Source organism: Pristiophorus japonicus, chromosome 4 (genome assembly GCF_044704955.1).
Source record: "Pristiophorus japonicus isolate sPriJap1 chromosome 4, sPriJap1.hap1, whole genome shotgun sequence".
NCBI classification, from domain to species: Eukaryota; Metazoa; Chordata; class Chondrichthyes; family Pristiophoridae; genus Pristiophorus; species Pristiophorus japonicus.
The window spans coordinates 177,884,945-177,911,422 of record NC_091980.1 but is presented as its reverse complement, the minus strand read 5'-3'; the positions used below and the strand labels follow the sequence as shown (position 1 = coordinate 177,911,422).

The window sequence follows — 26,478 nt, the reverse complement described above, 5'->3', positions numbered from 1 at the left end:
TGTGTGTTGTGTATGTAGGTCTCGAGAGCCCGTGTACACTCGCCGATTGTATTGTGTCCCCACTTACTCAGAACTGTCAGCCGGGCTAACTCAGAGTATGCAGTGCTGTTGGGAACTGGGCGAAGAATGGGTCAATTAGCCAAGCTTCCCGTTAAAGTGAGGAGCAGGTTGGATAGGGATCTAATGGCAATCAATTCCCAGATCTGTACCATTCCTAAATAGTGGATCAGAGAGACAACTATATATTGTCCCTACCCAGCTGTTTGGGGGAAAGCTAAAGGTCGGTTGCTATAGCGCAGTTTCAAAGTACACAATTGCTTTTCTTGGCTTGTTTCCCTCCTCCTTGTTTCCTGTGAAGTGCCGGTTGCTATGGATATAAACGTTTCCGCTGGGATGGCAGTGCAGGAGTGTGGGAATAGCCTGGGGATGGAAAGAGCCAGAGCTTATTGAACAGGAGAGCTGGAAAGGGAGGGCAGGAGGGCGAAAGTTGAGTAGGCTGGGTGCTTCCTGATGGAACGCGGAGGCCTAGCCCTTTGGAGTGTTGGATTTTTGATTCCGGATCCCAAAGGAATTACAATTTAAGGGAACTTTTAGGTACAGATCAGCCGTGATCTAATTGAATGGCGGAGCAGACTCGAGGGGCTGAATGACCGACTCCTGTTCCGATGTTCCTAAATAAATGTAAAGAAAGAGAAGAAATTGCATTTATATAGTGTCATTCACAACCTCAGGACATTCCAAAGTGCTTCACAGCCAATGAAATACTTTTTGATGTATAGTCACTGTTGTAATGTAGGAAATGTGGCAGCCAATTTGTGCTCAGCAAGGCCCCACAAACAGCAATGAAATGAACGACCTGATGATTTGTTTTTGTGATGTTGATTGAGGCATGAATATTGGCCATAGCTCCCCTGCTCTTCTGTGAAAGAGTGCCATTGTATCTCTTGCGTCCAGCTGAGAGGGCAGACATGGCTTCGGTTTAACGTCCCATGCGAAAGACAGCAGTGCAGCACTTTCTCAGTAGTTGAAGGAGGGAATGTTGGCCAGGACACTGGGAGAATACGCTGCTTTTCTTCCCGCTAGTGTCTTTGGGTCTTGAATGTGCGCTGGAACAGTCAGATGGGCCCTCTGACTGTGCAGCATTCTCTCAGTACTCCACCCTACATTGTGAACAATATTCCCTGCTCTGGAGCATGGACAGGGCTGGACCAACTCCACTGAGGGTGCGGGATTCTCACAGAAAAAGTGGGGCCCCTAAAATGCAGCGATATAGAACCGTTTGCATGCAACACTCGGGAACGTCCCATATGTCCAATCTACCTCTGGGCACAAACCCATTGTGTTGCGTGCCAAGAGCATAGCAGATTCTTGACAGTTGTCAGCTCTGCCATTGGCCACTGATCACCCACTGGACAAAACCCAAATAACTTCCCCCTGCCCCCAGCCCCCTGTTTTTCTGAACCAAAAATACTGTATTCAGTTCAGGGCACTGCACCTCAGGAAGGAGATATTGGCCGAGAAAGGGATGCACTGCAGATTCACCAGAATGATACCGGGGTTAAAAGGATTAAATTATGAGATCAGTTTGCATAGACTAGGCTTGTATTCCCTGGAGTATCAAAGATTAAGGGGTGAACTAATTGAGGTGTTGGAGTTGATAGAAACTATTTCCTCTGGTGTCGGACTCCAAAACAAGGGGGCATAGTGAGTTCTCAGGTGACTGAACATTCCAATACGGGAATTACAGTCTCTGTCACTGGTGGGACAGACAGTGGTTGAAGGAAAGGGTGGGTTGGGAATCTGGTTTGCCGCACGTTCCTTCCGCTGCCTGCGCTTGGTTTCTGCATGCTCTCGGCGACGAGACTCGAGGTGTTCAACACCCTCCTGGATGCTCTTCCTCCACTTAGGGCGGTCTTTGGCCAGTGATTCCCAGGTGTCAGTGGGGATGTTGCATTTTATCAAGGAGGCTTTGAGGGTGTCCTTGAAACGTTTCCTCTGCCCACCTGGGGCTCGCTTGCCGTGTAGGAGTTCCGAGTAGAGTGCTTGCTTTGGGAGTCTCGTGTAGGGCATGCGGACGATGTGGCCCACCCAACGGAGCTGGTCGAGTGTGGTCAGTGCTTCAGGCTGAACTGAGGGGCTCAGCCCTTCGATGTGGTTTTTTTTCCCTGAAACATTGTCAAGGTGTCGGGTCCCTGTGCTGATGCATTCCGGGGAAAAGCGACGCCTGTCTCTCCTCACACCACCGTCCCACCCACGGAGGTTAATTTAAACCCCTCTGATGTTGTTTCTTCCTATTGCAGTGCTAATTGGTGAGCCTGTGTGGGCTTTTCATGCCCTGGGGACTGCTAACAGTGCCAGTTGTGAAACATTTGCTGACTGCGGTATTAGTTCCCCTTGAGCGCACCTGGACAGTCCAAGACCAGTTAAGTTAAGGGGAAGCTGGATAAGTCCGTGAGGGAGAAAGGAATAGAAGGATTATGCAGATAGGCTGAGATGAAGTAGGGTGGCATGAGGCTTGTGTGGTGCATAACAACTGGCACAGACCAGATGGGCCGTATTGCACATTCTGTGATTCTACGCAAGTCTCATCCCCTGTGTTGTCTCATTACCAGAATGAATTCTGCTTAGGATTCTGAATCCCCAAACCCTGCCCGTTCTAGCAAATTCCTGGTGTCAGATTCTTCCCCCACCCCCATTATGCTGTGACAGGGAAACAGTGGGACGGCTGAGTGTGAAGGGCTGCTCGGATGAAGAAAAATAAAGACTTCTTTTGCTCCATGATTGGCAGCAGGGCCTTCAGTTGTCTCGACCCTCTGTAAACCTCTCCGCCTCTGGATGAACAGGAATTGGTGAGAGTTAGAATACGGGCAGCCAAATTTTATGGAACAACAACTTGTATTTATATAGCGCCTTTAACTTAGTGAAATGTCCCAAGGCGCTTCACAGGAGATAAAACATTTGAAAGGTGGAAGATGGGAGGCCGGCCAGGGGAGCACTGGAATAGTTGAGTCTGGCGGTAACGAAAGCAGGGATGAGGGTTTCAGTAGAAGGGGCAGAGATGGGCGATGTTATGGAGGTGAAAGGTCAAAAAAGAAAAGAAAGACTTCCATTTATATAGCGCCTTTCACGACCACTGGACATCCCAAAGCACTTTACAGCCAATGGTACTTTTTTGGAGTGTAGTCACTGTTGTAATGTGGGAAACATGGCAGCCAATTTGCGCACAGCAAGCTCCCACAAACAGCAATGGGATAATGACCAAATAATCTGGTTTTGGTGATGTTGATTGCGGGATACATTTTGGCCAGGACACCGGGGGGATCTCCTCTGCTCTTCTTCAGAATAGTGCCATGGGATCTTTTACATCCACCTGAGAGAGCAGATGGGGCCTCGGTTTAACGTCTCATCCAAAAGACGGCACCTCCGACAGTGCAGCACTCCCTCAGCACTGCACTGGAGGGTCAGCTGAGATTTTTATGCTCAAGTCTCTGGAATGGGACTTGAACCCACAACCTTCTGACTCCGAGGCACTGAACCACAGCTGACACAAAGGATGGGGAAATGGCAGGCAGCTGTAAGGCCTGGGGGAGTCGGTGGTGCTGGTGAGGGAGAGGAGACCAGATGAGATCACTCCTCTGTCACTGGTGTAAATCAGGAGAGCCCCCTTGGGGGTGGGTGGTTTCTAAATGTAAGTATGTGTTTGAAAATCAGTATGGTCCAAATACTGTGATGTCAGTTTTTATCAGCTACATTAAGTTGAGCTCATCCAAAACTCTGCAGCCTGTATCCTAATGTGCATCAAGTCCTGTTCACCCTTTACTCCTGTGCTCGCTGGCCTACATTGGCTCCCAGTTAAGCAACGACTTGATTTAAAAATTCACATTCACGTGTTCAAATCCCTCCCTATCTCTGTAACCTTCTCTAGCCCTACAACCCTCTGAAATCTCTGCGCTCCTCCAATTCTGGCCTCCTGTGCATCCCCATTCATTTTGCTCCACTATCGGCGGCCCTGCCATCAGCTGTCTGGTCCCGAAGCTCTGGAATTCCTTCCCTAAAACTCTGCCTCGCTTTCCTCCTTTAAGGCAATGTTTGTGTGATTGCGCTCCTATGAAGTGCCTTGACACATTCTATAGTGTTAATGGTGCAATCTAAATGCAGGATTTTGATTAAGATGTTTCTTAAAACCTAGCTCTTTCACCAAGCTTTTAGTCACCCGTCTTAATATCAAAGGGTTCAGGTGGTTTATATCTAGAATGATAGATACCTGGGAGTGAGGTACAGGCTGGAATCTAATCGAGGGGTTCAGATGGTTTATAGAAACATAGAAACATAGAAAATAGGTGCAGGAGCCCATTCAGCCCTTCTAGTCTGCACCGCCATTCAATGAGTTCATGGCTGAACATGAAACTTCAGTACCCCCTTCCTGCTTTCTCGCCATACCCCTTGATCCCCCGAGTAGTAAGGACTTCATCTAACTCCCTTTTGAATATATTTAGTGAATTGGCCTCAACTACTTTCTGTGGTAGAGAATTCCACAGGTTCACCACTCTCTGGGTGAAGAAGTTTCTCCTCATCTCGGTCCTAAATGGCTTACCCCTTATCCTTAGACTGTGACCCCTGGTTCTGGACTTCCCCAACATTGGGAACATTCTTCCTCCATCTAACCTGTCTAAACCCGTCAGAATTTTAAACGTTTCTATGAGGTCCCCTCTCATTCTTCTGAACTCCAGTGAATACAAGCCCAGTTGATCCAGTCTTTCTTGATAGGTCAGTCCCACCATCCCGGGAATCAGTCTGGTGAATCTTCGCTGCACTCCCTCAATAGCAAGAATATCCTTCCTCAAGTTAGGAGACCAAAACTGTACACAATACTCCAGGTGTGGCCTCACCAAGGCCCTGTACAACTGTAGCAACACCTCCCTGCCCCTGTACTCAAATCCCCTCGCTATGAAGGCCAACATACCATTTTCTTTCTTAACCGCCTGCTGTACCTGCATGCCAACCTTCAATGACTGATGTACCATGACACCCAGGTCTCGTTGCACCTCCCCTTTTCCTAATCTGTCACCATTCAGATAATAGTCTGTCTCTCTGTTTTTACCACCAAAGTGGATAACCTCACATTTATCCACATTATACTTCATCTGCCATGCATTTGCCCACTCACCTATCCAAGTCACTCTGCAGCCTCATAGCATCCTCCTCGCAGCTCACACTGCCACCCAACTTAGTGTCATCCGCAAATTTGGAGATACTACATTTAATCCCCTCGTCTAAATCATTAATGTACAATGTAAACAGCTGGGGCCCCAGCACAGAACCTTGCGGTACCCCACTAGTCACTGCCTGCCATTCTGAAAAGTACCCATTTACTCCTACTCTTTGCTTCCTGTCTGACAACCAGTTCTCAATCCACGTCAGCACACTACCCCCAATCCCATGTGCTTTAACTTTGCACATTAATCTCTTGTGTGGGACCTTGTCGAAAGCCTTCTGAAAGTCCAAATATACCACATCAACTGGTTCTCCTTTGTCCACTTTACTGGAAACATCCTCAAAAAATTCTAGAATAATAGATACCTGAGAGTGAGTTACAGGCTGGAATCTAATTGAAGGGCCCAGGTGGTTGATGCTTACTATAGTGGATATCCAGCAGTGAGTTGATGTGTTTTTGTAGATGTGCTGTTTATTGTGGATGGTATCTGTTATATATGTAAACCTGTAAATACCTTGTGTAACCACCAGAGGGCTCATCCCCTGGAGTCCCAAGGGATCCCACAATCCCTTGGGAGCACAGGTACTTAAGGAGGCTTCACAGGTTGGAGAGGCACTCTGGAGACCTGTAATAAAAGACTATGGTCATACTTTACTTTGAGCTCACAGTGTCCAGTCAGACTCATTACTGCAGATTGATACTGTTATGCATGAATAATGAGGCTGAGTGGAAAAAGAGAAGTTTTAGAGCAGAAACTGAAGGAAATCTGTGTGTCATGGTGCAGGTTGGGGGAAGTATATTGATGCCGTTATATAATGTTTGGATTGGTGCTGTCTGTAGCTGTGTGTTGTGTGTGTTTGAGGATGGGATGAGGCGGGGGCTGGACTGCGTCACTGTCCCTATGGGATGTCTGCTCACAAACCCTAACAGTCCTGGTGTAGTTGTTTCTCTTATTTGAGCTGGGGCGATGCCAGTAATTATCTCAGCAATGTTATCTGGCGGATGGTTTTGCCATGTGTGCGCTGACTATTTTGCTTCCTGCATGTTGCAAATACGTTTAAAAGAACATGTATTCTATTGGCCTTTCAGAACCCCAGGACGTCCCAAAGCACCTTACAGCCAATCAAGTACTTTTTGAAGTGTTATAATGAGTCAAAAGGTTGTGGTTTCAAGCCCCACGCTAGTGACTTGAGCACAAAATCTAGGCTGACATTCCCAGTGCAGTACTGAGGGAGTGCTGCAGTGTCAGAGTTGCTGTCTTTCAGATAAGACGTTAAACTGAGGCCCCGTCTGCCCTCTTGGGTGGATATAAAAGATCCTATGGCACTGCTTGAGGTATGGTAGCGTAGTGGTTATGTCACTGGACTAGTAATCCAGAGGCCTAGACTAACAATCCAGAGATATGAGTTCAAATGGCAGCTGGGGGAATATTTTTAAAATTCAGTTAATGAAATAAACCTGGAATGAAAAAGCTAGTATCAGTAATGGTGACCATAAAATGCATGACCATAGTGACCCATTGTCATAAAAACCCAACTGATTCACTCATGTCCTTTAGGGAAGGAAATCTGCCGTCCATACCCGGTCTGGCCTGTATGTGGCTCCTGACCCACAGCAATGTGGATGACACTGAACAGCCCTCTGAAATGGCTGAGCAAGCCCCTCAGTTGTACCAAACCGCTACGACAAAGTCACTGTGGGAGTACCGTCACCACACAGGACTGCAGCGGTTAAAGAAGGCGGCTCACCACCACCTTCTCGACGGCAATTAGGGATGGGCAATAAATGCCGGCCAGCGAAGCCCACATCCCATGAACAAATAAAAAAAAAACTCACAGAAGATCAGGGTCGTTCTCCCCAATGTCCTAGGCAATGTTCCCTGTAAGCAGTCTGTCTCCTGCACAACATGTTTCTTTATTTCTTTTACTGCGCGGACCCTTTAAATTTCTGCACATGCGCGGTATTTACAGTGGAACAGCCAGTGAGCGGCCTGCACAGGACCTTTCCCATTACCTCCCAGCTTAGAGGGAACATTGGTCCTGGCCAATATTTATCCCTCATACTACATCACTGAAACACATTAGCCGATCATTCTCACATTGTTGTTTGTAGGAAATGTGGCAGCTTGCTGTGCACAAATTGGCTGCCACATTTCCTACATTACAACAGTGACCACACTTCAAAAAAGTACTTCATTGGCTGTAAAGTGCTTTGGGACGTCCTGAGGTCATGAAAGGCCTGAGGTCATTCTTTCTATCAGCTGATGTTTGGCGTCGAGTTTCTGGGCAATGCAGTGAACGGAAAAGTCTAGTAATGAAACCCTCTGGGAGTAAACAGACCAGTGACCTGGGGTCAGTCTCTTCCCACAGGAACCAGCTCCCGGCACTCTTCCAGATACAGATTCTGACAGCGCGTGTGTCCCAATCTGGTGTGGGATACTGTGTTCTCCAAGCTAGGGAGGACAGCTGCATTTTCATCCTTGTGTTCGAATCCCTCCATGGCCTCGCCCCTCCCTATCTCTGTAACCTTCTACTGCTGTACAACCTTCCCAGATCTCTGCGCTCTTCCAATTCTGGCCTCTTTCCTGCCTCCCCAATTTTGATCGCCCCACCATTGGCAGCCGTGCATTCAGCTGCCGAGGCCCTAATCTCTATAATTCGCTCCCTAAACCTCCCCACCTCTCTCTCTCCTCCTTCAAGATGCTTCTTAAAACATACTGCTTCGGCCAAACTTTTGCTCATCTGTCCTAATATCTTCTTACGTGGCTCGTTGTCAACTTTTGTCTGATTACGCTCCTGTGAGGCGCCTTGAGACGATTTACCATGTTAAAGGCGCTCTATAAATGCAAATTGTTGTTGTTACATAAGAACATAAGAATTAGGAGCAGGAGAAGGCCATTCGGCCCCTCGAGCCTGCTCCGCCATTCAATGAGATCATGGCTGATATTCTACCTCAACTCCACTTGCCTGCACTATCCCCTTAATATCCACTGACTCTCTTAATATACATTGCAGAACACACCACTTGTGCTTTTTACTCTTTAGAGATATGTAGAGATTTTGTGGGGGGTGGGGGGGGGGATGGGGGTAGGGAGGGAGGAATTATAGAGCTGGAGTGGTTACAAATATAGGGAGCAGTAAAGGTACGAAGCGATAATCACATGGATTTAAATTTTAATTTGGAGAATGATGGAGGTCCGGGCTCCAATCTCAGTTGCCCAAGATGGGACTCGGTGTGAGTTAGGATACGGACTGCGGAGTTTTGGGTTAGTTTAAGTTTACGGAGCGTGAGAGGTGAGGGGCCAGACAGGAGAGCTTTGAACTAGTCGAGTCTGGAGGTAACAAGGGCATGGTTCAGGGTTTCAGCAGCAGATGGGCTGAGGCAGTGGCAGAGCCGGCGATGTTCCGGAGGTGGAAGTAAAAGAACGAAAAGCAAGAGCTTGCATTTATATGGCGCCTTGCATAACTCCAGGACGTCCCAAAGGGCTTTACATTCAATGAAGCACTCTTGGAGTGTAGTCACTGTTGTAATGTAGGAGCAGCTGCCAATTTGTGCACAGCAAGCTCCCACAAACAGCAACGTGATAATGACCTGATAATCTGCTTTTAGTGATGTTGGTTGAGCAATATCGGGGAGAACTCCCCTGCTCTTTGAAATAGTGCCAGGGGGTCTTTTACATCCACCTGAGAGAGCAGACGAGGCCTCGGTTTAACATCTGATCCAAAAGACGACACCTTCGACAATGCAGTGGGGTGTTAGCATGGCGTATTGGCCTTGGGTTTCTGGAGTGAGATTTGAACTCTCAGCCTTTCTGACTCAGAGGTGAGAGGGCTACCCATTGAGCCACTGACACTAATAGTAGTCTTTGTGATGGAGAAGAGATGGGGTTGGAAGCTCAGCTCAGGATTGAGCCTGAGGCAGCAGCGGGGGAGGGGGAGGGGCGGGGGGAAGTCCAGAGATTGTGGCGGGGGGGGGGCTGGAGTCAAAGGCTTTGATCTTCCCAGCGTGGAGCAGTGAATGAGAGACTCCATGCAAGTTCTGACACCTTGAGCCGTGAGGCACCTTCGTCGCGAGGGGAGAGGCTGCCTGGTGGGATGTCCCCGAGAGCCACGTGTGTTCTTGGAGCGGGCCTTTGAGTGAATGCGATTGGTGCTGCTCTGCTGACCATTCCGTCTAACCGTTCATCAGACAGAGACACATTTTCAACTCTTTGCTGACCCACTGCTCCCCTGCCATAGGCTGGCATGGGCTGCACTCCCACAATCCCTGCCCTTTTGGTCCCACAGCTCCAGCAGAAACACTGACTCCTTTCTTTGTCCTCCAATTCTCTTCTCTTTACCTTCCCCCTATCACCTCTCCACCACTTCCCCAGACCTCTTTCTCCTCCCCCCCCCCCATCTTCTTTCTTTCCCCAGACCTTCTTCACCACCCTCTCCCCATTCCCTCTCCCTCTTGAAAGATGTTCTGGTAAAGTTCCACAGAGCTGGTCATCCTTCAGTATTTTGCTGCAGCATAGGCCTGGATAATTAATGTTGGCTATATTTGACTGTGGAGGGCATCGCGGCTATTGAGAAACTATCCTTACCTGACATCCATGAACTCACTGTTTCCAGCACAGATTTTTAAATTACAGTCTAGAGCAAAAATCCTGACTGCACCTCTACTGATAATCCAGCTCCCTCATACTGTAATATAATAACAACTTTTATTTATATAGCACCTTTAACGTAGTAAAACGTCCCAAGGCGCTTCACAACAGTGTTACAGACAAACAGATAAATTTGACACCGAGCCACGGAAGATATTAAGGCAGATGATCAAAAGCTTGTTTAAAGAGTTGGTTTTAACAAGCATCTTAAAGGAGGAAAGAGAGGTAGAGAGGCGTTGAGGTTTAGGGAGGGAGTTCCAGACCTTTAGGCCCAGGCAGCTGAAGGCACATCCATCACCGATGGTTGAGCAGTTATAATGAGGGATGTTCAAGAGGCCAGAATTTGAGGAGCGCAGACATCTTGTGGGATTGTGAGACTGAAAAAGATTAGAGATAGGGAGGGGCAAGTCCATGGAGTGATTTGTAAACAAGGATGAGAATTTTGAAATCGAGGCATTGTTTAACTGGGAGCCAATGTAGGTCAGAAAGCACAGGGGTGATGCGTGAGCGGGACTTGGTGTGGGTTAGTACACAGGCTGCTGAGTTTTGGATGACCTCAAGTTTCCATTGTGTGGAATGTGGAGGCCGGCCAGCAGTGAGTTGGAGTAGTCAAGTCTAGAGGTAACAAAGGCATGAATGAGGGTTTCAGCAGCAGAAGAGCTGAGGCAGGGGCGGAGGCAGGCAAAGTTACGGAGGTGAAAGAAGGCGGTTTTAGTTATGCCGCGGCATGTGGCTGGAAACTCCTTTCAGGGTCAAATATGACACCTAGGTTGCGAACAGTCTTGTTCACCCTTCGATTGATGCTAGGGAGAGGGATGGAGTCAGTGGCTAGGGAATGCAGTTTGTGGCAGGGACCAAAGATAATGACTTCGGTCTTCCCAATATTTAATTGGAGAAAATTTCTGCTCATCCAGTACTGGATGTCAGACATGCAATCTGACAATTTAGATACCAAGAAGGAGTTGAGAGAAGTGGTGGAGAGGTAGAGCTGGGTGTCGTCTGCGTACATGTGGAAACTGACTCTGTGTTTTCGGATGATATCGCCAAGGGGCAGCATATAGATGAGAAATAAGAGGTGTATGTACCCGGTGTTACTGACTGTATCTCTATTGATGTTAATCCAGCTCCCTCACACTGTCACTCAGTAGCCCCTCCCCCAGCACCCTGTGTTACTGACTGTATCTCTACTGATGTTAATCCAGCTCCCTCACACTGTCACTCAGTAGCCCCTCCCCCAGCACAGGTGATCACATGGGGTCACTATTTAAAGTTGGCAGCCAGGGCCTGTTATTGACGTTAATGATAACAGTGCCCCCTGCTGGACTAATCACAGTAATGCGACGTATGTCCATTTATAATGAAAACATGAAATATATAGCAGGTCAATCAGCAGCTGAAAGAGAAAAGCCTCTGCTAATGTTCCGGGCGGACCCTGTGTGTCCTTAACTCAGAGTGTTGCCGGTCCTGGATTTTGAGTTCATGGATTCTTTCTAAATAATGTAAAGTGTAATGGACAGTGAGGGACATCCTTTGAACAGGCTCCCGGGATTTCAGATTACAGAAACACTCCTTTTACTTCATGTCACAGAGCTGCAAACAAGTGTTGGGACAAAGGCAATCATTTGTTTGATGCCTGGATGAAGTTTCACCATTGTAACGTTTAAAGGATTTCTTAAAACCGAGAATCCTAAACCAGGAGCGGAGAGTGTCCTGCTGTACGTTTAGTCCCTGACCATTATAAGATAGAACTTGCAATTATATAACACCTTTCATGACCTCAGGATGCCACAATACTCTTCACAATGAAATAATTTTGAAGTGTAGTCAGTGTTGTAGTGTAGGAAAGTGCGACAACCAATTTGCTCAACTAGAAATGTGATAATGATCACATAATCTGTTATAGTCTGAGAGATAAATATTGGCCAGGACACTGGGAACAACTCCCAAAATTTTCTTCCAAATAGTACCATGGGATCTTTTACATCCGCCCGAGAAAGCAGACGGGGCCTCGGTTTAGCGTCTCATCTGAAAGACTGTACCATCGACTGTGCAGCACTCCCTCAGTACTGCACTGAATGTGTCAGGTATTGACCTATCGGGGATTGGAGAGTTATACCCTACCCCCTTCCCCGCAACCACGGTGCGCTGGTGGTAGAGGGAGTGAATGTTTAAGGTGGTGGATGGGCTGCTTTGTCCTGGATGGTGTCAACCTTCTTGAGTGTTGTTGGAGCTGCACTCATCCATCACACTCCTTACTTGTACCTTGATGATGGTGGAAAGGCTTTGGGGAGTCAGAGGATGAGACACTCGCCGCAGAATGCCCAGCCTCTGACCTGCTCTTGTTGCCACTGTGGGGAGTCATACATCTGCCATCTGTTACACAATCAGGGAGCTGCAGACAGACCCCACTCCCTATAAGTCTACCAGGGCACGTATATAGAATCGCTTGGCAATTGATTACCTCTCTAACCCAGCCCTGTTGCCCTGTTGTTCATCATTGGGTGTGAGCTGAAGAGCGAAGAGGGCTCGATTTGCAGGAGTCACACCCCCAAGAGTACAGGAGGATGGCATTTTGCTGCAATGGGGTGGGCTTCCCTGCAGTGCTGCCCTAGGTGTTCGCCGTGGCTCAGTGGGTATACCTCTCACCTCTGAGTCAGATATTCGGGGTTGAATTACCACCCAAAAGAATTGAGCATGCTGACACTCCCAATGCATGCTGAAGGAGTGCTGCACTGCCGGAGGTGTTGTCTTTCGAATGAGAGGTTAAACCGAGGCACCGTCTGCTCTCTCAGCAGGATGTAAAAGATCCCATGGCATTATTCGAAGGGCAGTCATCCCTGATATCCTGGCCAAAGTTTATTCCTCAATCAACATCACTAAAATGGATTGTTTAGTCATTACCACATTGCTATTTGTGGGACCTTTCTGTGCGCAAATTGGCTGCTATGTAGGTCTCATGATCCTGCTTTTAGCCACTTAAATGGAGCTCATGGACTTCTTTGTCTTGAAGATTGAGACCATCCGTTTCGCCGTCTCTGCCTCTTTCCTTCCTTCCCCTAGCCCACTGGGCCAAACTTCCTCTAAGGAAGCTCCCTGCCCTAGCCCTGACCTCACATCTTTCTCCAGTTTCCTCCGATCTTCCCTCATGGCCTCTCAGAGCTCATCCTGTCCATGAGACCCACTTCCTGCTCCCTTGACCTTATTCCCACCAAACTGCTGACCACCCAACTTCCTTTTCTTGCTCCCATGTTGGCTGACGTTAGCAGTTCTCTCTCCTCAGGTACTGTCCCCCTCTCCCTCAAATCTGCTGTCAGCACCCCTCTCAAAAAAAAACCCTTGACCCCTCCGCCCTTACAAACTACCACCCCATCTCCAAATTCCCTTTTCTCCCCAAAGTCCTTGAACGTGTTGTCACCTCCTAAATCTGTGCCCCATCTTTCCCACAATTCTATGTTTGAATCCCTCCAATCCGATTTCTTCGCCTGCCGAAACGGCTCTCATCAAGGTCATAAATGACATCCTTTGTGACTGTGATAAAGGCAAACTATCCCTCCTCATCCTTCTTGACTTGTCTGCATCCTTTGACGCATTTGACCACTCCATCCTTCTCCAACATCTCTCCACCGTCGTCCAGCTGGGTGGGACTGCACTCGCCTGGTTCCATTCTTATCTATCTAATCCTAGCCAAAGAATCAGCTGCAAAGGCTTCTCTTCCTGCCCCCACAACGTTACCTCTGGTGTCCCCCAAGGATCTATCCTTGGCCCCCTCCTATTTCTCATCTACATGTTGCCCCTTGGCGACATCATCCAAAAATACAGCATCAGTTTCCACATGTATACTGATGACACCCAGCTCTACCTCACCACCACTTCTCTCGACCCTTCCTCGGTCTCAACATTGTCAGACTGCTTGTCCGACATCCAGTCCTGGATGAGCAGAAATTTTCTCCATTGTTTTCGGGCCCCGCCACAAACTCCATTCCCTAAACACTGACTCCATCTCTCTCCCAACTTCTGTCTGAGGCTGAACCAAACTGTTTGCAACCTTGGTGCCATATTTGATCCTGAAATGAGCTTTCGACCACATATCCACAGCATAACTAAGACCGCCTGTTTCCACCTCCGTAACATCGCCCATCTCCGCACTCCTCTAATTCTGCCCTCTTGTGCATCCCTGATCATAATCACGCAACCATTGGTGGCCGAGCCTTCTGTTGCCTTGGCCCCAAGCTCTGGAACTCCGTCCATAAACCTCCCTGCCTCTCTGCCTCTCTACCTCTCTTTCCTTCTTAAAACCTACCTCTTTGACCAAGCTTTTGATCACCTGTACTGATTTCTACTTAAGCGGCTCGGTATGAAATTTTTTTTAATGTCATGATTCTCCTGTGAAGCGCCTTGGGATGTTTCACTATGTTAAAGGTGCTATATAAATACAAGTTGTTATTGTTAAGGGACAATGTCGTGTGTATTGAGCCGGTAAGACCCCACTTTCTTGTATTGAGGCCCACAACCCTGCTCTGTCACAGACTTGAAGATCCTCCCATTCAGTGAATTTACCATTTACCATTGGTGCTTCCCTTCCCCCGACACTCTTCAAGGGCTGAGGTGGAACTCTGCTGTTGCTGGGGGCAACCATCACATAGGATGTGACATCAGGAGATCAAAGGTCATGGCCAGTCAAAAAGACTGGCTCAGTCTGTTCCAGCAAGAAGCATGTGAAGGTGAGTGCCACTCTGATGTCTGTTGACACAGCCAGGTACAGGGACACAGAGGGGTGCAAAATACTTCATAAAATGATAAAAGTAATTAGCAAGCAACTTGTAAGGAGATTTTGGCAATTGCAATTAAAAGAAACATTTGGACCGAGTGGTCTGTGGGCTCAAAATATGGCAAAATCAGGACAAATTTGCAGGGCTGAAGAGCAGGGGAGTGGGACCAATTGGATAGCTCTTTCCAAATGCCACCACAGGCATGATATGCCGAATGGCCGACAACTGCGCTGTACGATTTAATGATACAGATGCAAGCGCTTGTGTGGCAAGCTAGACTTCTTGAGGGGGCCAGGGATTTTTTAATTCATTCTGGGGATGTTGGCCGACATTTATTGCCCATCCCTAGATGCTTTGAGAAGGTTGTAGTGGGCCATCTTATTGATAGTCTAAAATTCTCATCCTCGTGTTCAAATCCCTCCATGGCCTCGCCCCTCTTGATCTCTGTAACCTCCTCCAGCCCTGCATTCCTCCGGGATCTCTGCAATCATAAGAACATAAGAAATAAGAGCAGGAGTAGGCCATTTGGCCCCTCGAGCCTGCTCCGCCATTTAATAAAATCATGGCTGATCTGATCATGGACTCAGCTCCACTTCTCTGCCTGCTCTCCATAACCCTTTACTCCCTTAATGCTCAAAAATCTCCTCCAACTTCAGTCTCTTGTGAAACCCCACTTCCTTTATCCCACCATTGGTGGCAGTGCCTTCAGCTGCCTAAGCTCTGAAATTCCATCATTAAACCTCTCTACCTCTCTCTCCTCCTTTTAAGACCCTGCTTAAAACCTACCTCTTTGACTAAGCTTCTAATCACCTGCCCTATTATATCTCTATGTGACTCTGTGGCAATTTTTGCTGATAATGCTCCTCTGAAACACTTGGGACATTTTGCCACATTAAAGGTGCTATACAAATGCAAGTTGATGTTGATCACCAGTGAAGGAGCGATAACACCATGCACTGCGTGGCAGCTTGGCTCAGTTGGTAAAGCTCCAAACTTTGGGTCAGAAATTAGTTTGATCTGCACATCAGAGCCAAATTTAAGCTGAAGGTCATTACATACTGAGGGAGTGCTGCATTGTTGGAGGTTCTGTTTTCACAGTCAGCCAAGGCCCTGTCTACCTGTTTAGGTAGTTCAAGTGGATGCTGAAGATCCTATGGCACTATTTAAAGTACAGGGAGTTGGGAGTCACCTGAGGCTCAGTTGAAGGCACTCTCTCCCTTCTGAGTCAATACGTCATCGGTTCAAGTCCCACCCTAGAGTCTCAAGCTCAAAATCCAGGCTGACACTCCCAGTGCAATGCCAGAGGTGCCATCTTTTGGCTGAAATGTTAAACCGAGGCCCCATCTGCCCTCTCTGGTAGATGTAAAAGATATAAAGGCAGGTCTGTCTGTCTTGTGATGCTGAGGCAATAGTGCTACCAATTGAGCCAAGGTTGACACATGGAAGAGACACAAAAGGGAATGAATTTCTTGATGCAAACACCAGGTGCTTCACCAGTGCCAGTCCCAAACAATGTTCCGAATTTACCCACTGTCAGAATGAAGCAGGCCATCCTGAAGCCTGAGGTGTACAAGGAATAGATCTGAAATTTGTGTGTTTCTCTTTCCACAGTGAGGTCTCAACCCGCCCCACGCTGACATGCCTGAAGGTTCGCTGTGTTCGGGCAAAGAAGCACCTGCTGCGGAAGGTCAGTACCTGCCTTACTTTAATATTATTACATGGAATGACATGGAATTTACAGCACAGCAACAGGCCATTTGGCCCAACTACTCCATGCCGGTGTTTATGCTCCACACGAGCCTCCTCCCACCTTACTTCGTCTCACCGTATCAACATATCCTCCTATTCCTTTCTCCCTCCTGTTCTTTACTAGCTTCCCCATAAATACATCTATGCTATTTGCCTCAACCACTCCTTGTGGCAACGAGTTCCACATTTTAACCACACTGGGTAAAGAAGCTTTTCCTGTATTTCTAATTGGTTTATTAGTGACTATCTGATATTGGTGATTATCATTAAAGCCGTTACCCGTTGGAGTTTATTTGGGCAGTGCTGTGCCTTAAAGACCAGGAAAGTCTCGGGTTCGATCCCCTGCAGTGTTAAATTGCCCATTCCAGGGATGTAATTAATACGTCTTTCAGATAAGACATTAAGCTGAGGCTCTGTCTGCCCTCTTGGTTGTTTGTGGGACCTTGCTGTGCACCCAGAGTGGGCGCTCCGCGTGGAGGGGCTCCCGGACCGCCCCCCACCCCCCCCCTCGCGTGGAGGGAGGGGTTCTCGAGCGGGCCCACCCCCCCCCCCCCCCGGAGAGACTCCCGAAGTGGGAGTAAAGTGGGGGGGGGGAGTTTTGAAGAAAATTTTGCTTTGTGTTTGTGGCCATCAAACTTGGGACCTAATTTAAAGGGGACCTACCCTTTGCAAGATGAGCTCTATGGTACTAAATTGAATGTCTGTCCTTTTTGTTTGCTGTAGTTTCATTATAATTATATGTTTGCAGTCTCTAGAAATTCTTCTGATAAAGTTCTTCTGTTGTGAAAGTTATGATGTTGTCTAGGTGGCCGCCATTTTGGAAACTGGGACCCAGTGGAACTCACATCTTGAGAGGTTTTATATGAATGGTGCATATAATCCTTCATATTGTAGTGCCCAGCTGACCTCATTCACCCTTCTGTGTGCGCTGGTTCAGATAACTTCCTGTGGTGACTGTTTAACAGTCAGAGCGATTGAATAGAGATGTGCTTATTACAGTGATTGATTACATAGAATGACTTCGAATTTACAACACAAAAACAGGCCCTTCGGCCCAACTGCTCCAAGCCGGAGACTATGCTCCACACGAGCCTCCTCCCACCCTACTTCATCTCATCCTATCAGCTTAAACTTCTAGTCCTTTCTCCTCATGTACTTATCTAACTTTCCCCTTAAATGCATCAGGTCTGCCTGGAATACAGGATCCTTAAGAACATAAGAAATAGGAGCAGGAGTAGGCCATACGGCCCCTTGAGCCTGCTCACCATTCAGTAAGATCATGGCTGATCTGGTCATGGACTCAGCTCCACTTCCCCGCCCACTCCCCTCATAATCCTTGACTCCCTTATCTTTGAAAAATCTGTCTATCTCCGCCTTAAATATATTCAATGATGAATACTTGCATCTGAGGCGAAGCTTGTGTCGTGGTTCTGTTACTGAGCTACTAACCCAGAGGCCTGGACTAATAGGCCAGGAAATGAGAATTCAAATCCCACCATAGCCGTTTGAGAATTTAAACTCAGTTTTATAAAAAAAAAATCTGGTAGTAAAAAGCTGGTCTCGATAAAAGTGTCTGTGAAGCTGTCCGATTGTCGTTAGAAACCCAATTGGTTCACTCATGACTCTGATGCGGGACCGAGCAAATCCCTCAGTCAGGGATGGGCGATAATTGCTGGCCTTGCCAGTGATGCCACCTCCCGAGAATGGATTAAAAAGAAAATCTGCTGATTCTCTCTCTCTCTCTCCCCCTTCTATCTCTCTCTCTCTTTTATGCACACTGCGGCTGGTAACTCCCTCACTGAGTGCGTAACTCTAAATCACTGAGACCGAGCTTGGCGTGGGGGTGGGGGGGGGTAGTTTGTGGGAGTGTAAGATGAGTGGCTGTGTTTACTGATTGTGGTGCTAGGACAGAAAGCAGGGTCACGACACCGCACTTTCAGGCCAAGTGTGCGCTCTCAAAATCCCTGAACACGGACTGTGCTTGGCTGGAGTTGGTGCATTCCATCGAAGTCGCACTCCCCATGCGTGCAGTGGGCTCGACCTTGCTCCTCCTCAGGATGTGTCCTTCAGGGCAACACGTGACCGAGCGATAGCTACAATCCGAGAGCTTCGGAGCGAGCGTCCGTTGTCCTTGCTAGCTCGTGTTGTCACTTGACTTTTGTTTTGTCGTTGTTTCTCAGTTGCGTCCTGCCTCCCCTGACCCCAACACTCTCCTTCAGGCGTTAACCTCTTCGCTGCAGGCACAAGTTGCCACAGGTGATGACTGTCCACCTGAGCAATTCCTTTTGTGGAGGAGGGGATGGTTGCCTAGGTGACGGGTATCGCCAGGCAATTTAACTATGTGATGCCTCGTAGTCGAGCCCCAAACCTATCCTCAGTTGACGGCGGTCATTGGGTAGTGATTGGGCCTAGGGACTGATCATCCACACCTCTGCCCCTACCCCCACCCCCAACACTAGCCCAAGGACATTGAGGTCAAAGGTAACACAACAGTGGTTGTCCCAGCTCCGATCAGTGAACGTAGTTCACTGCACCCTCAACTGCCCTCTGAAATGACTGAGCAAGCAACTCTCAAACTGCTACCGAGGGTTCAAGAAGGTAGCTCCTCCACCACCACCTTTCCTTCAGAGGCAACTAGGGATTGATAATAAATGGCAGCTTTGCCAGCAACGCCCACATCTTGAAAATCAATGAAAGAAACCTGGGACATTCTGATCCACATGGTTCAATTCCACACTGGGTCGCACACTTTCACACAGCCATCTTTTAAGGAGAGCTGATTGACAGAGAGGGGAGGACGGATATAGAGCTCCATGGAACTAAATGTGGGAAGGGTCAGATGGGCCTTGGTGCCAGGCGGGACTGTTCCGATAGGCAGAGTCCGCCTGTATTAACTGTGCCAACCCAATCAACGCTGACCAGTCGGGATGGGCATTCCCAAAAGCTGGAGGGTGACCTCCCGCCTAAGCGGACGGGATTCTGAGATCGCTCGGACATCGGGAAACTGAGCTCTTCGTCTCTGGAGAACCACAGAATTTAAGGAGAAGTGAAATCCTCCTGGGATTGGTGATCGAGAGAGAGAGAGATTATTTTTGCAATATCGCAATGATGTTTGTGGGATCATGCTGTGCGCAAGTTGGCCACGGAATTTCCCGACATTACGACAGTGACTACAATTCAAAAAGCACTGCATTGGTTGTAAAGCCCTTTGGGGCATCCTGAGGTTGTGAATGGCACTATATATAAATGCAATTATTTCTTTGTTGTTCTGTGAAGGGCTGTGGGCCGTTTTTTTCTACATAAATGCAGATTGTTGTTGTATGCAGCGAGGGTCCAAGGTGATATTGTGTGTAGCAAGGGTCCAAGGTGATATTGTGTGTAGCAAGGGTCCACGGTGATATTGTGTGCAGCAAGTATTGTGTATCTGTAAAGCATGCACTCCCATGTTCCGCCACCAGGGAGCTCATCCCCTGAAGTCCCAAGGGATCCCAGCATCCCTTGAGAGCACTGTATATAAGCCGGCCACTAAGGCCTGTTCCTCACTCTGGAGTATCTTATTAAAGACTGAGGTCACTGTTATTTTAACCTCCCTGTGTGCAGTCTCATCTGTGTTAGGAACACAATAACTGGCGACGAGTATACGAATCCAACGCAAAGATGCAGCAAACTGTGGGCATCCTGGAGAAGTTCTCGGAGGTGAGGACTTGGAAGCCTATGTCGAACGGCTAGACCAGTACTTTGTAGCCAAAGAGCTGGACGGAGCAGGAAGCGCTGCAAAAAGGAGAGCGGTCCTCCTCACGGTCTGCAGTGCACCGACCTACAGCCTCATGAAGAATCTTCTGGCTCCGGTGAAACCCACAGATAAGTCGATGGAGGAGCTATGTATACTGGTTTGGGATCATCTTAACCCGAGGGAGAGCGTGCTGATGGCGAGGTATCGGTTCTACACGTGCCAGCGATCTGAAGGTCAGGAAGTGGCGAGCTATGTCGTCGAGCTAAGGCGACATGCAGGACAATGTGAGTTTGATGGCTACCTGGAGCAAATGCTCAGACTTTTTTGTACTGGGCATTGGCCATGAGACCATCCTATGAAAACTTTTGACTGTAGAGACACCAACCCTCAGTAAGGCCATTGCGATAGCACAGGCGTTTATGTCCACCAATGATAACACCAAAGAAATTCTGGAATTTTTGAGGATGTAACTAGTAGAGTGGACAAGGGAGAATCAGTGGATGTGGTGTATTTGGACTTTCAAAAGGCTTTTGGCAAGGTCCCGCACAAGAGATTGGTGTATAAAATCAAAGCGCATGGTATTGGGGGTAATGTATTGACGTGGATAGAGAACTGGTTGGCAGACAGGAAGCAGAGAGTCGGGATAACCGGGTCCTTTTCAGAATGGCAGGCAGTTATTATTGGGGTGCCGCAGGGCTCAGTGCTGGGACCCCAGCTCTTTACAATATACATTAATGATTTGGATGAAGGAATAGAGTGTAATATATCCAAGTTTGCGGATGACACTAAACTGGGTGGCGGTGTGAGCTGTGAGGAGGACGCGAAGAGGCTGCAGGGTGATTTGGACAGATTTGGTGAGTGGGCAAATACATGGCAGATGCAGTATAATGTGGATAAATGTGAGGTTATCCATTTTGGAGCAAAAACACGAAGGCAGAATATTATCTGAATGGCGGCAGACTAGAAAAAGGGGAGGTGCAACGAGACCTGGGTGTCATGGTTCATCAGTCACGGAAAGTGGGCACGCAGGTACAGCAGGCGGTAAAGATGGCAAATGATATGTTGGCCTTCATAGCTAGGGGATTTGAATATAGGAGCAGGGAGGTCTTACTGCAGTTGTACAGGGCCTTAGTGAGGCCTCACCTGGAATATTGTGTTCAGTTTTGGTCTCCTAGTCTGAGGAAGGACGTTCTTGCTATTGAGGGAGTGCAGCGAAGGTTCACCAGACTGATTCCAGGGATGGCTGGGCTGTCATATGAGGAGAGACTGGATCAACTGGGCCTTTATTCACTGGCGTTTAGAAGGATGAGAGGAGATCTCATAGAAACATATAAGATTCTGACGGGACTGGACAGGTTAGATGCGGGAAGAATGTTCTCTATGTTGGGGAAGTCCAGAACCAGGGGACATAGTCTTAGGATAAGGGGTAGGCCATTTAGGACTGAGATGAGGAGAAACTTCTTCACTCAGAGAGTTGTTGACCTGTGGAATTCCCTGGTGCAGAGAGTTGTTGATGCCAGATCATTGGATATATTCAAGAGGGAGTTAGATATGGCCCTTACGGTTGAGGGGATCAGGGGGTATGGAGAGAAAGCAGGAAAGGGGTACTGAAGGAATGATCAGCCATGATCTTATTGAATGGCGGTGCAGCTCAAAGGGCCAAATGGCCTACTCCTGCACCTATTTTCTATGTTTCTATAAATCTCTCAGCACACAAGTGCTAGCATTCATAAATTAACTGGAACTGTGTTTGCGAACAGAAATGTACAGGGCAGAACCCACGAGTCTGCAATGCCAGCAGGCCTCAGGTGTCCCAGATGACTGAGTCCCCAACAAAGGATGAATGCAAGGCAATTCACTTCTTGTTGGCGTTGTGGAGGCTTCCATTCAGCCTATTCATGACGCTTCAAAGGGTATGTTTGCAAGAGCTGTGGAACAATCGGGCACCTCCAACAAGCTTGCAAATGAGCTGCAAGCTCTGCAAAACCTGCTAACCACCACGTGGCAGAGGAAGATCGGTCCATGGTGGATCAAAGCAATTTCAAGCCTCAGAGAGAGGAGGCAGATGCTGAAGTACACGGGGTGTACACATTTTTGACGAAATGTCTACCTATAATGCTAAACGTAAAATTGAATGGCTTACCCGTAGCCATGGAACTGGACACTGGCGCTAGCCAATCCATCATGAGTAAAAAGATGTTTGAGAGACTGTGGTGCAACAAGGCATTCAGACCAGCCCTGAGTCCATCCACATGAAACTGAGAACGTACACCAAGGAGCTTATCACTGTCCCGGGCAGCGCCATGGTCAAGGTCACCGAGGGCACGGTGCACGAACTGCCACTCTGGATTGTACCGGGCGATGGCCCCACACTGCTTGGAAGGAGCTGGCTGGGCAAAATCCGTTGGAATTGGGATGATATCCGAGCGCTATCACATGCCGATAAGGCCTCATGTACCCAGGATGTTAACAAATTTCCTTCCCTTTTTGAGCCAGGCATTGGAAACTTTTCCAGGGCGAAGGTGCGGATCCACTTGGTCCCAGAGGCACAACCCATACACCACAAGGCGCGAGCGGTACCTCACATGATGAGGGAGAGAGTGGAAATCGAGCTGGACAGGCTGCAACGCGAGGGCATCATCTCCCCAGTGGAATTCAGCGAGTGGGCCAGCCCGATTGTTCCAGTACTCAAAAGTGATGGCACGGTCGGGATTTGCGGCGATTATAAGGTAACTATTAATCGTTTCTCGCTACAGGACCAATACCCGCTCCCTAAGGCAGATGACCTATTTGCGACGTTGGCAGGAGGCAAGACATTCACCAAGCTCGACCTGACTTCGGCCTACATGATGCAGGAGCTGGAGGAGTCTTCGAAGGGTCTCACCTGCATCAACACGCACAAGGGACTGTTCCTCTGCAACAGATGCCCATTTGGAATTCAGTCGGCTGCAGTCATCTTCCAGAGAAGCATGGAGAGCTTACTGAAGTCGGTACCACACACTGTGGTCTTTCAGGATGGCATATTGGTCACGGGTCGGGACACCGCCGAGCACCTACAAAACCTGGAGGAGGTCCTCCAGCGACTGGATCACGTAGGGCTGCGGCTGAAGAGGTCAAAATGCATCTTCGTGGCAACAGAAGTGGAGTTTTTGGGGAGAAAGATCGTGGTGGACGGCATTCGGCCCACAGATGTCAAGACAGAGGCTATCAGGAATGCTCCCAGGCCACAGAACGTCACGGAGCTGCGGTCGTTCCTGGGACTCCAACTATTTTGGTAACTTCCTACTGGGGTTAAGCACCCTTTTAGAGCCCCTACATGTGTTATTGCGTAAAGGTAAGAACTATGTATGGAGAAAAAAACCAAGTAATTGCTTTTGAGAAAGCCAGAAACATTTTATGCTCCAACAAGCTGCTTGTATTGTATAACCCGTTTAAAAGACTTGTGCTAGCATGTGATGCGTTGTCGTACGGAGTCGGGTGTGTATTACAACAAGCCAACGTTGCGGGGAAATTGCAACCTGTCGCCTATGCTTCCAGGAGCTTGTCTAAGGCTGAGAGGGCCTACAGACTGATTGAGAAAGAGGCATTAGCGTGTGTGCTCGAGGTAAAGAAAATGCATCAGTACCTGTTTGGCCTCAAATTTGAGCTGGAAACCGATCGCAAGCCCCTCATATCCCTGTTCGCTGAAAACAAGGGGATAAATACTAATGCCTCAGCCCGCATACAAAGGTGGGCACTCGCGCTATCAGCGTATAACTATACCATGCGCCACAGGCCAGGCACTGAGAACTGTGCAGATGCTCTCAGTCGGCTACCATTGCCCACCACAGGGGTGGAAATGGCGCAGCCCGCAAACTTGTTGATGGTGGCGCAGCCCGCAGACTTGTTGATGGTCATGGAAGCGTTTGAAAATGATAAATCACCTGTCACGGCCCGCCAGATTAGGACTTGGACCAGCCAAGATCCTCTGCTGTCCCTAGTTTAAAAAAAAACTGTGTACTGCATGGGAGCTGGGCCAGCATCCCCGTTGAAATGCAAGAGCCAATCAAGCCATTCTAGCGACAAAAGGACGAGCTGTCCTGTTCTGGGGTAACCGCGTAGTGCTACCAAAAAAGGGCAGGGAGACGTTCATCTCGGATCTCCACAGCACACACCCGGGTATAGTAATGATGAAAGCGATAGTCAGATCCCACGTGTGGTGACCCGGTATTGACTCTGACTTAGAGTTCTGTGTACGGCAATGCAGCATGTGTGCTCAGTTGAGCAACGCGCACAGAGAGGCACCACAAAGTTTCTGGTCCTGGCCCTCCAGACCATGGTCGAGGATCCATGTTGACTATGCGGGCCCGTTTCTCGGTAAAATGTTCCTGGTGGTGGTAGATGCTTTTTCAAAATGGATTAAATGTGAAATAATGTTGGGAAGCACCGCCACCGCCACCATTGAAAGCCTGAGGGCCATGTTTGCCACCCACGGCCTGCCTGACATACTGGTCAGTGACAACGGGCCATGTTTCACCAGTGCCGAATTTAAAGAATTCATGACCCGCAATGGGATCAAACATGTCACCTCGGCCCCGTTTAAACCAGTCTCCAATGGGCAGGCAGAGCAGGCAGTACAAACCATCAAACAGAGCCTTAAACGAGTCACAGAAGGCTCACTCCAAACCCGCCTGTCCCGAGTACTGCTCAGCTACTGCCGAGACCCCACTCGCTCACAGGGGTGCCCCCGGCTGAGCTACTCTTGAAAAAGACACTTAAAACCAGACTCTCGCTGGTTCACCCCAACCTGCATGATCAGGTAGAGAGCAGGCGGCAGCAACAAAATGTAAACGATGGTCGCGCCACTGTGTCACGGGAAATTGATCTGAATGACCCTGCGTATGTGCTCAACTATGGACATGGTCCCAAGCGGATCGCGGGCACGGTGATCGATAAAGAAGGGAGTAGGGTGTTTGTAGTCAAACTAGACATGGACAAATTTGCAGAAAGCACCTGGACCAAACGAGGCTGCGGTTCACAGACTGCCCTGAACAACCCACAGCAGACACCACCTTTTTCGAGCCCACAACACACACCCAAAGCATCAACGATACCACGCCGGACCAGGAAATCGAACCCATCACGCCCAACAGCCCAGCAAGGCCAGGCTCACCCAGCAGCCCCACAGGGCCAACAACACGCCAGCCCAGCGAGGCCACAGCCAACACACCAGAACAGACATTTGTACCAAGGCGGTCCACCAGGAAAGAAAGGCTCCCGACCGCCTCACCTTGTAAATAGTTTTGACGTTGACTTTGTGGGGGGAGTGATGTTGTGTATCTGTAAAGCATGTATTCCCATGTTCCGCCACCAGGGGGCTCATCCCCTGAAGTCCCAACGGATCCCAGCATCCCTTGAGAGCACTGTATATAAGCTGGCCACTAAGGCCTGTTCCTCACTCTGGAGTGTCTTATTCAAGACTGAGGTCACTGTTACTTTAACCTCCCTGTGTGCAATCTCATCTGTGTTAGGAACATAATAGCAAGGGTCCACGGTGATATTGTGTGTAGCAAGGGTCCACGGTGATATTGTTGTATGTAGCAGGGGTCCAAAGTGAATTTAAGACCTGCCTGAGAGGCAGCAACAACTGATCCTTGAGTTCCCAAAGGACTCTACTAATATCCCATCCAGTGTGGTCCCTGGATTTCTTGCCTGATCTATGCTGGCTTTGCTTATCTCGGTCATTGTCGCAGTTGTGGGTGGGGGGGCTGCTACAATTAACTGTAGTGTGCCTGCACCAAAGAGGAGGGGGTACCCTAATATCAGGCAGGGTACTGCTCTGATCATGGTGCAATTTAACTGAATGTTTTTCTTTCTCCCTCGCCCTGAGGGCACTGAGGCCAATTGTAGCACCGCTTCACCTCTATCACGACTGAGACCAGGCATTGAATCTGGGACCGTCCTGGTCTGCGTGGTTCAGTTGCACTCTGGTTAACTTATTGACCAGCCAAACGATGGAGGGAGCCTTGATAGAGGGAGCAGGCTCGAGGGGCCAAATGGCCTACTCCTGCTCCTAATTCTCATGTTCTTATGTTCATACCCCCCCCCTCACCCTCACCCTTCCCCCACAAGTGCAGAACTTATCCTGCGGCCTTCGTGGGGGTCGGGAGCGAACCGTGTCTTGGCTTGAGACGGAGGAGAGAAGCTTTGGCTTTCTTCCATCTCTGCGGTCCAAAAAAATGTAATTAAGGAGAGCACCGTTTGATTGCATTCGCTCTCAATGTCATCTGCCAGGGGTTTGTTGAACACCTCCCTCTCTTTCCTCTTGACACCGAGTGCGCGAGGACTAGGAGTGCTTCTGTCAGCATAGCTCGGCACAGGACGG

General features: G+C 48.7%; 1 protein-coding gene across 1 annotated transcript in view; it reads left to right on the top strand.

Annotated features, from left to right (window-relative positions):
- The window catches only part of LOC139263178 (pleckstrin homology domain-containing family G member 3-like), a 221,497-nt gene that overhangs the window by 36,453 nt on the left and 158,566 nt on the right, over nucleotides 1–26,478 (top strand). The window contains exon 2 of the mRNA XM_070878852.1: nucleotides 16,244–16,319. Coding sequence (XP_070734953.1) covers nucleotides 16,271–16,319 — 49 coding nt within the window. The 5' untranslated portion in view covers nucleotides 16,244–16,270. The remainder of the gene's footprint in view (nucleotides 1–16,243; nucleotides 16,320–26,478) is intronic.